Source organism: Colobus angolensis, unplaced genomic scaffold (genome assembly GCF_000951035.1).
Source record: "Colobus angolensis palliatus isolate OR3802 unplaced genomic scaffold, Cang.pa_1.0 Scaffold84, whole genome shotgun sequence".
Lineage (NCBI taxonomy): Eukaryota > Metazoa > Chordata > Mammalia > Primates > Cercopithecidae > Colobus > Colobus angolensis.
Window position 1 is genome coordinate 3,882,465 of NW_012122265.1, and position 10,968 is coordinate 3,893,432.

Genomic DNA, 10,968 nt, shown 5'->3' on the forward strand with positions numbered 1-10,968 from the left:
TACACGATTGAGTTTGATAGGTGGATGAATGAGTGGATGGATGGGTAGATGGATGGATGGGTAGGTGGGAGGATGGATGGATGGATGGATGGATGGATACATGATTGAGTTTGATAGGTGGATGAATGAGTGGATAGATGGGTAGTTGGATAGGTGGTGAGTGAATGAGTGCATGGCAGCATGAAAGAATGACAGAGCTTTCTAACAGCAGTATGTGTTTTGTCCCATACTCTCACCTCCATGCTTCCATCCTGGTTTTCCTCTGCCCAGACAACAGCTATCCCTGTGTTTTCCCATCAGCTCTTTCTTCAGGATTCGGCTGCCATGTTCCTTCCTTTAGGAGTGTCCCCGCCCCCACCTGCCATGCTCCATCTCTACTTTTTGGCCCAGGCCACACAGGCCTCTGATGCAGAGTGTAGCACAGTGAGCATGGTCATTTTAGGGGTTCATTTATTTAACAGATACACAATGAACCCCTGAGGGTTCCTGGCCATGGGTGAGGCCTAGGGAAACAGTGATGATTGACCCTGCTTCCTGGAAGCCCCCATTCTAGCAAGCAAAAAACAACCCACGGCATCGCATCGCCAGTGCTGGGGGGTGGGGGCATGGGGGACACCCACGTTTCTGCTCTGTGATATTAGGTGGTGGACAGTGAGGCCATCCTCCTCTTCTGAAGCTCCTCCAGGTGTTTACCCCAACTCCTGCACCATCTTTGTGACCCCAGAGCCCAGCACAGTCCCTGGCCCAAGTAAGTCCTGGGTCAATTTAAGCAGAAGGATATACGTATTCAAGAACACCATGCATGGCTTGAAAGTAAAGATGGCCCAGAGGTACATTAGAAACCAGAGAGTTGGGTACAGAACAGAAGAAATGCTGGGTCTCAGCTCCTCCCTCCTCTGCAGTGACCTGGCGGGTTTCTGTACCCAGGCTGGGGTCAAGGGGGGAGAAAGTGGAGCATAGCAGTGGGGTCGGAGCCATCCCTGCCCCAGCTCATCCAGTACAGGGAATCACTGATGCTTTCCAGTTTGCAAGGGAGCTGCTGAGGCAGGGAGCGGCCCACTGTGGTGGCCGTGGTGAGGATGGTGAGGATGGCAGGGCTGGCCCTTCTCCAACCAGCTGAGCCCACTGTGGCCTCAGGGAGCATTTGGGGCCCATAGAGAGATCTGCAGTTGGTTCTCATAGGTGCCTGAAAGCCTCTGTGTTGGAGCAGACATGATGTTGAGGATGGACCTTCCTTCTAGCCAGGTTTCCCAGGGCCCCCAGCCATGTCATATATGCCCCTCCCCGTGTCCTCATGCCCTGGGTGCAGTGCCTTCACCTGCTCTCCACCCACCATGCAAAGTGCTGCCTCTTCCTGCAGCGCTTGCCCCGAGTCTTGCCGTACCCCCTCCTTGCTTCAGTAGTCTTCCTCCTGCCCCTCGCTTTGGCTGGAACCGTTCTCATCTGATCCTCTGTGGTGGAGTCAGTCCTATCACACCGTGGCTCCCCTGTAAGTCTGGGGCTCCAGGGACAGGATCCTTGACAATTTTTCCAGCCGGAGCACCCAGGGGCAAGGCGGGACTCCAGACTCCAGAATGCACCTGGTTGCCTGGTCAGAATTCACTCTCAGAATTCACCCTATTGTTCTGCATGGAGTAGGTGGGGCCACAGAGAGCACAGGAGTCCCTCAGCATCCCAGTGATGGGGCCAAGTCTCTGGCCTCCCAGCCCAGTGCTCACTCTTATACTGCTGGGTGGAGGGGACTTCCTCTTCTCCTCCACCTCTTCTTACCCAGGGTGTGGAGTCTTTACTTTTGAATGAACTGCATCAGCAAACAACGGGGTAGCCAAGCCCAGCCCCTTCCTCACTACTTAAGGAACACCCATTCCTACCTGGATGCAGATGTTCTGTCAGGGAGGCACTCAAGTCACAAACCCATCTCTTGCTCCCCATTCTCTGAAGAGGACCAGCAGGTACCATTTGCACAACCAGAAACCCAGAAGTGGTCCCTCCTCCATTCCCCTGCACCCTCGGCACAGATCCTGCTGTTTCTACGCCCCTGATGCGAAGTCTCCCCGTGCTGGGGAACCCCTCGCAGCACATCACCTCTGCCTCCTTGTACGAGCCTGCTGGAAACAGCCTTTCATATTTTTGGTTGGTCTTATAGTAATGATAACACATCCCGAAGTGCATATTTGATAGAGATTAAATATGGAACTAAAAGGCATGATTCTCCCGGAGAGGGGAGTTTGGAAGGAAAGTCAGGCAAGAGTGTTGAGTCCTCATTCCACACTGGGCTCACGTGCCTCTGATTCACGCATAGCAACGCTTATGAGCTAGATAGTGTTGTCATGCTCTGATAAATGAGGAAACTGAGGCACAGAGAGACTGAGAAGTTTTCCAAAGCACCGCATAGCTAAGATGGGGCAGAGCTTCCGTGGAAGAAGTTACCAGTCTCTACCTGTACTGTTCCCTTCTCCCCAGGCCCATATGAAACAGCAGAATGACCTCACAGCAGTGAAGGAAGGAGAGCATGGGTATCTTTGTGGGCATCGGCTTCTAACAGCACAGCAGCAAGTCCTTGGCCTCCCTTTGCAGCCCAGGGTACTGCTCTGAGATGACTCTCTCAGGTCCAGGGTTCTGCTGGGAAACTGGGCGGCATATCCCCGGTCAGCTGGGCTGAGAGGAGCCCACAGCCCCCGCATCGAGTTTTGGAGGAGATGCTTCAGGCAGTGATGATTGTCCTGGTCACCTGGGATGTGGCTGATATGTTTCAATTGGTCATTTCTTCAGGTTCTTAGGAACTTATAAAGTGGGGTTTTCAGTTCCATTAACTTTGAAAAATCATGGGCTGAGTGGTTCTCTGTCTGGCCTTTGAGATTAACATGAGGGCTAGAGAAAAACACTTCTGGAGCCGTGATTCCTCTTTCAGCAGGGCTGGTGCCTTTGGATCCTGAGTAATTTAAAAGAAGGTAAAGATGTGGAGAGATCAGATTGTTTTCTCCTAAGTAAGATACAGACCGGCTCAGTGGCTCACGCCGGTAATCCCAAACACTTTGGGAGGTGGAGGCAGGCAGATTGCTTGAGCTTAGGGGTTTGAAAGCAGCCTGGGCAACATGGTGAGACCCTGTCTTTAAAAAAGTAATAATAATAATAATCAATGAGGTGTAGTGGTACATGTCTGTCATCCCAGCTACTCAGGAGGCTGAGGTGGGAGGATCGCTTAAGCCTGGGGGGGTCAAGGCTGCAGTGAGCTGTGATGGCGCCACTGCACTTCAGCCTGGGTGACAAAGCAGGACCCTGCCTCTAAAAAAAAAAAAAAAATCCTGAGATACAGATTTTCCTTCCTCACTTTGCCACTGCAGGCTTTGCAAGCTTTATGACAGAAATAGTTATCACAGTGGGGCCGCGGGGACCGGTGGGGTCCTCGTGTCCTTCCCCCTACCCTCTAGTGTCGTTGGGCTTATGTCCCTCACCCATGCTCAGCAGTTGAGTTTAAAAACAAACATGCTTTATTCTTCCAGCGGATGTTCACTGAGGGCCTATTGTGCACCCAGCACACGGCCCAGGGAGGGGTGCCTGTGTCTGGACTCAGCAACTTCCACCCTGGCTGGGGTGGCCGTGTCTGTCCAGCGATGTACGTGGTCCCCAGGACAAGGTCACTGTGTGGCCACCATCCCTTCTTTCCTGGGGAATTGGCTTCTTTCAACCACAAGCCAGAAAGAAAGCTGCTGTCCTTGCCAGCAACCATGTAATGAATAGCTTCCTGATTAATAAGCCGGCAGGCCAGTGGGCTGGGCCTCCAAGGGGCTGGTGCTGACTGTGAGGTTTTCAGTGCAGTCCCTTCCATTTTAAGTGAAGATAATTCCATGTCCACACCATTGTCAGACGATTCGTGAGCTACTCGCCCATCCACTGCTGTGATTTCTTTTTCTTTTCTTTTCTTTTTTTTTTTTTTGACATGGAGTCTCACTCTGTCACCCAGGCTGGAGTGCAGTGGCATGATCTCGGCTCACTGCAACTTCCATCTTCCAGGTTCAAGCGATTCTCCTGCCTCAGCCTCCCGAGTAGCTGAGATTACAGGCACGCACCCCCTTGCCTGGCTAATTTTTCTATTTTTAGTAGAGACAGGGTTTTGCTATGTTGGCCAGGCTGGTCTTGAACTTCTGACCTCAGATGGTACACCCGCCTTGGCACCCCATAGTGCTGGGATTGCAGGCATGAGCCACCATGCCCGGCCCTCTGCTGTGATTTCTCCTTCCCCACACTTGTTTAAAAGATCTAGACATAGCCGGGCAGGTGGATTTTCTTTCCTCTAGGCCTTCTGTCTCCAGTTCTTGCCCAGGTTAGGAGGGGAAGGTATGATGTCATCATTTCCTCCCTGCTTTGTGGCAGTACCCCCTGACTCCACTTATATATCTGAAATCATTGGTGGTAAGGACAGCCAGGCACCACTGTTCCATCTCATGTGCAACACCAAGAGATGCTGCAGGGCTGCCGTGCACGTGCATTTGTATGACGTGGTGTCAAATACGTAAAGAGGCAAATATGTCAGCGCTTCATTCCTGTCTCATCACCTGAGGGGCAGAGGACACCTGTGGGCTGCAGTGGCGATGCCTCGACCCTCTTAGCACTGTCAGCGCTGAAGGAAGTGCAGCCACTTGCTCTGCAGGCCTGGCCAAGGGTGCACTGATTCTCCTGCCTCTGCCTAGCACCCCTCTTCCCGTTCACCCTCAGGCCCTCCACGTCCCCCGTGCTAACGCCTCTCCCTTTTTGTCGTCTCTAGTTCTGAGCATCGGCGAAGGGGGCTTCTGGGAAGGCAGCGCCCGCGGCCACATCGGATGGTTTCCGGCGGAGTGCGTGGAGGAGGTCCAGTGTAAGCCCAGGGACAGCCAGGCAGGTAAGACGGGCGCTCGTGGCCACCCACCCTTGGTCCCGCGGGCCCATCTCAGGCCCGTCGTCGGTGTTGTCCGTGGCAAGATTCGGCCATTGCGTCGTAGAAGGAAACTGAGTTGCAAATTCAGGACTTTCTAGATCTTTGGAAACAGGTTGGTTGCTTTCATTCCCCTGGGCTTCGTCCAAACCAGAAATTCCTTACAAGATGGTGTGGAAGCTTTTAGTTAAAAGGCTGCTCAGTACACGTCCCAGAAAACTTGGACCGTATGTTCTAGCCGTCAGAGAAAGACATTGGGGGGTTGATTAGATTTCTTTTTCGATCTCTTCTATCGATGGCATAAAACAGGCAGCTTCCCATGTGCAGGCGAGACGCTCCCGTGCCACCCTGAGAACACATAGCAAACGCCTCCGTAAAAACTGCTCGAAAGAGTTCAGTGTTCCGACGGGAAGCCATTCCAGCATCTCTCTTAGAACCTCCAGATATAGCACTTGCTGAAAATCGTTTCGAAATTGATTGCCAAGAGATTGAATTGATTAAAATGTGAAGAAGAGACCACTTATATAAAATGGTACCAAGAGTGTGTGTGTGTGTGTGTGTGTGTGTGTGTGTGTGTGTGTATACACACATGAGAGTGGGGGGAAAGTGAAGCCTTAAGTGTCTCATAGGAAGAAAGCAGTCTGCATGTGAACGGCGTCTGGCTTTTAGTAGAATCCCAGGCTCACAGAACGTGTGTCAAGCAGCCACAGTCACTGCAGCCACCAACCACGCACACCTTCTTGTGCGGAGCCCGCCATCTCTGAGCTCTGCCCAAATGGGCCCATTGCCCTGTTTTTGAGGTTCCTAGTCTAGGGGCTCACTAGGTAGCCCTCTGCCGTCTGATCAGATCTACCGGGGCCAGCCAGGCCCTACAGACATGTGCTCTGGAAAGCAAGGAGGAAGTCTGTCCTGGACCCGGCTGGCTTTGCAGTCTCTCGCAGGGAGGCTCAGTGGGTTTTCTGTCTGAGATCTTGGCTTCAACCGGGGCTCAGTTCGTGCCGCAGCTTCCCCTCTGATGAGTCCCTGCTCAGGCTTAGACACCAGACGGTATTGTGGGGTATCGAGGTAAGACATGTCCCAGACTTAACCATGAAGGAAGCTGGGAATGTGCTCTGCTCGGAAGGCGGCCGGGTGGGAGGGAGTGTGTTTTCCTGGATGTGGCGGTGACAATGTTACCAACAAAACTGGTCTTCCCAAGAATGGGGTCTTTCCCTGTTGTGTGCTACACAGCCAGCATCCAAAAGCAAAAGTGAGCTTCAGACAGCACAGGCTTCATTTGATGACCATGGAACGGAGAAGCAGGAGCTTGGTTCACAGATCCATTTCTCAGCTCCCAAGAGCTGGAAAGTCACAGAGCTGGGGCCTCTGTAACGAAGGGATTGGGCATTAAATCAAGGGGAAGAATATTCATGTCTTTTCTGGAAATGGGCAGGGAGCTTCTCAGAACTGGTGTGCAACCTTCCTTTCTGTCCTTTTCTGGTTTCTTTCTGTTGTTGTCATGGTGATTGTCAACTATCCTGGTGCTGGTGGGAGGGTCATTTAGCATGGAAATCAGATTCTAATGAGGTTAGAGGTTCTTCAGAAGCCAAGTGAGCTGCCATCTTGGATCCCACTAGTCTTAGCCTCTTTGGTCACCAGGGGAAAGTTCTTGACCTCAGGCATCCTGTTGCCTCAAGATAAGCAGAGTTGAACCAGGTAGGCCACACGGGCTTTACACTGGGTAGCAATCACACTGAGCACTGGCACAGGTCAGATCTCCAAGCCCTGCCATTACCCGTTCATCCCTGGTCCATACCCACCCTCTCCTGCAAGCAACCTGCCCTTGCCTCACTTGTCTGAGAAGGGCCAGGCCCTGGAGCTCAGCTTGCCTCCCACGGTTGCTCAGTGCCTTCCTTCTCCCTGTCCTCCAGTCCTCCTCTTCCTGGGCATCCACCACTCCTCCCTCTCCTGGGACTCACCTTCAGAGCCACGCTGGCTGGCCTCCCTCCACTCTTTTGTTGGAAGGACTCAACTGTGTCAGCACCGGGCTTTGCCAGCTATGCCACACGTGGATGGGACAGCCCTGGAGGGCTGCATAGGGGGATCATTTGAGCTTCGTGCTCTCTCCATCCTCCATAGAGTAGTGGCCTCCTGTATAGTGTGCAGGAGGCAGCAGGGCAGCTGGAACAACCTGCCTTCCTCCTCTCTCCTGTGGGCTTTTCCTGCCCATCTGCCAGTATTGCCCTGCGTGTCCCAGAAGAGAATGTATGACTTCCCCCAGCCCGGTTGACAGGGTACCCACCCAGGGCAGGTGGGCGAGGTGGAGTCTGCCAGAAGACGCGCATCCTGCGCAGGCAGCTTCCAGAGAGGCAGAGGTTTGTGTTTGTGTTTACTGTGGGAGGAGGTTATTGGGGTAAGACAGAGGTTTCTAGACGGATGATCTTGTTCCAGCTCACACTCCCAGGACAATGTCCTTGATAAAACCGTATTTTCTACCTGGGCTGATGCAGGTGTGAGTCTCACTGGGCTAATGTTAGGGCATCACCCGGACTGCATTCCATTCTGTGGTCTGTGGGAGAGAATTTGTTTCCTTGCCTTTCCAGCATCCTTGGCTCATGGCCCCTTCATCCATCTCCAAAGCCAGTACCTGTTGGTAGGGTCCTTCTTCCATTGCATCTCCCCAACCCTCCCTTCTGCCTCCTCTTCTTCCACTTTTAAGAACCTGTGTGATTATGGCCAGGTGCAGTGGCTCACACCTGTAATCCCAGCACTTTGGGAGGCCGAGGTGGGCAGATGGCTTGGGGTCAGGAATTCGAGACCAGCCTGGCCAACATGGTGAAACCCTGTCTCTACTAAAAATGCAAAAATTAGTTGGACGTGGTCACACACATCTGTAGTCCCAGCTACTTGGGAGGCTGAGGCAGGAAAATTGCTTGAATCTGGGAGGCGGAGGTTGCAGTGAGCCAAGATTGTACCACTGTACTCCAGCCTGGGCAACAGAGCAAGACTCCATCTTAAAAAAAAAAAGAAGAAGAAGAAAAAGAAGGAAAGGGAAAGGGAAAGGCAAAGGGAAGGAAAGGAACCTGTGTGATTAGATGGGCCCACCTTGCTAATCCAGGTCAAATAAACTGATGGGCCACCTTAATTCTGCTTGCAACCTTAACTCCCTTTTGCCTTAGGGGCGCATATTCACAGGTTCTAGGAATTAGGACCTGGGCATCCTTGGGAGGAGCCATCTTTCTCCCTAACACAGATAACAAAAATGAACATCAGGACTCTCCTCTAACAGAAAGGCTGTGGGTCAGGGAAGGACGGTGTCTGTGACCTGGGGTGGAACGAGGTGCACCAAGGTCACAGCACAGAGGAGTTGAGGAGGGTGGGGAGGATTCCACAATGGTTCCTGCTGGGTTCTGTTTGCCCTTGGGCGTTCTAAGATCGTGACTTAGCACCTTCTTTTGTATTATCTTCTTTTATAGAGGTGTGATTTACATACAGGAAAACACAAAGATTATAAGAAAAATCTAGTTCAATGCATCTTGACAAATGTATATACCCACGTCTCCAACTGCAAATAAGATATTAAAACTTTCCTTCACAGGCCGGGTGCGGTGGCCCATGCCTGTAATCCTAGCACCTTGGGAGGCCAAGGCAGGTGAATCACTTGAGATCAGGAGTTTGAGACCATCCTGGGCAAGATGGTGAAACCTGTCTCTACTAAAAATATAAAAATTAGCTGGGTGTGATGGTGCGTGCCTGTAATCCCAGCTATTTGGGAGGCCAAGGCACAAGAATCACCTGAACCTGGGAGGTGGAGGTTGCAGTGAGCCAAGATCACACCATTGCACTCCAGCCTGGATGACAAGAGCAAAACTCCGTCTCAAAAAATATATAAAATAATTTTTAAAAACACCTCTCCTTCACCCCAGGAAGTGATCTCAGACTGTCTTCAGCCATCCCTCCCCATACCACAACAGAAGCAAGTGTGATTCTGATTTCTGCCAGTTTTGCCTATCATTGGATTTCATGTAGGGGGGACCCTGCAGCTTGTATTCTCGGGCCTAACTTCTTTCCCTCAGCCTAATGCCTGGGATATCAGCTATGTATTGCAGGACTCAGTGGTTTATAATTTTTTTTTTCCTAAGACGGAGTCTCTGTTGCCCAGACTGGAGTGCAGTGGCGTCATCTCAGCTCACTGCAACCTCCAACTCCAGGGTTCAAGTGATTCTCATGCCTCAGCCTCTCTAGTAGCTGGGATTACAGGCTGCCACCACCACACCTGGCTCATTTTTGTATTTTTAATAAGGAGGGGATTTCACCATGTTGGCCAGACTGGTTTTGAACTCCTGACCTCAAGGGATCCACCTACCTCAACCTCCCAAAGTGCTGGGATTACAGGCATGATCCACTGTGCCCAGACAGCAGTTTATAATTATAAATGTTTATTGCTGGGTAGTGTTCTGTGATATATTTACACCACAGTTTGATCATTCTGCTGATGATGGACGTGTGGATTGCTTCTGTTTTGGCTAATATGAATGAAACCTGCTAAAAAAGGTTTTCGTGTAAGTCTTTCTAAGGACATACATTTTTATTTCTCTAGGTAGAAAACTGCTGGGTTGTATGATAACATTTTCATTTTATAAGAAACTACCACACAGTTCTCCAAAGTGCTGTCCCATTTTGTTCTCCTACCAGCAGTGTGTGTGAGTTCCAGTTGCTCCACTTTCTCATCAACATTTGGCAGTATCGGTCTGTTTAACTTTAGCTATTCTAATGGATATGAAATGATACCTTACTGTGGGTGTAATTTGCATTTTTCTGGTGATGATTATTAAGCGTCTCTTTGTGTGTTCATTTGCTCTGTGTATTGCTTCTTTAAGTCTTTGGTTCATTTTTAATGGTGGTGTTCATCTTTTCCTTATTGGTTTGTAGGAGTTCTTTATATAGTCTATTTATCAGTCCTTTGTCAAATATATGCAGCATTTTTCCAAGCCTATGACTTGCCTTTTCAGTTTTCTAACTACAGTCATCTCTCAGTATACATGGGGATTAGTTCCAGAACACCACCCCCTCACACCATATACCAAAATCCACCTCAGGTCCCACAGTCAGCTCCATGGAACCTGTGTATGTGAAGTCAGCCCTCTGTATATGCAAGTTTTATATCACACAGTGTGTTTTCAAATCCACATGTAAGTAGACCCATGCAGTTCAAACCCATGTTGTTCAAGGGTCAACTGTATGTCTTTTAATGAGTAGAAGGGTTTTTAAATTTTTGAATCTAATCCAAATTATTCTTTTTTTCTTTCACATTAGTGCTTTTTGTCACTTTTTTCTTTTGAGTCAGGGTCTTGCTTTGTCATCCAAGTGGGAATGCAGTGGTGCCGTCACGGCTCATTACACGCCTTGACTTCCCAGGCTCAAATGATTCTCCTGCCTTATTTTAAAATTTATTTTATTATTATATCTTTTTGTAGAGACAAGTTCTCACTATGTTGCCCAGGCTGTTCTTGAACTCCTAGGCACAAGTAACCCTCCTGCCTCAGCCTCCCAAAGTGCTGGGATTGTAGGTATGAGCCACCATGCCTGGCCCTTCTTGTAGCTTTTTTTGATGTTGAAAATTAGAAGACTTTGAATATACATAGAATCTGGAAGATGGTACAAAATGGTTTTAGGTGTTCACATCCAGCAAGCTCTTTCTACACAATCAGCCTCGCTTGCATCCTTGGAAGCTGTTTCTCTTTTATGGAGCACCACTGCTTTATGTTGTAAAATGAACATTTAGTTGGTAAACCCCATTCATGAACATTAAGTGAAATAAGTGAGTGACTCACAGAATGAATAACTCAGTAAAGAAGTGGCTGCTCAGGACCCAGTGAATTCTCATCGCCTCATGACAGTCACTGGAGGTTGAGGGGTAATAAACAGCAAAATCAAATGGTAGTCTTCGTTGGTTGGTTTGTTGATTAGCTGGTCGACTGGCTGGCTGGCTGGCTGGCTGGCTGGCTGGTTGGTTGGTTGGCTGGTTGGCTGGTTGGCTGGTTGGTTGGTTGATTAGCTGGCTGGCTGGCTGGCTG

General features: G+C 50.1%; 1 protein-coding gene across 1 annotated transcript in view; it reads left to right on the forward strand.

The window, feature by feature from the left end:
• Window positions 1-10,968, forward strand: part of SHANK2 (SH3 and multiple ankyrin repeat domains 2) — a 688,546-nt gene that overhangs the window by 334,638 nt on the left and 342,940 nt on the right. Inside the window, exon 14 of the mRNA XM_011930122.1 lies at window positions 4,766-4,879. Coding sequence (XP_011785512.1) covers window positions 4,766-4,879 — 114 coding nt within the window. The remainder of the gene's footprint in view (window positions 1-4,765; window positions 4,880-10,968) is intronic.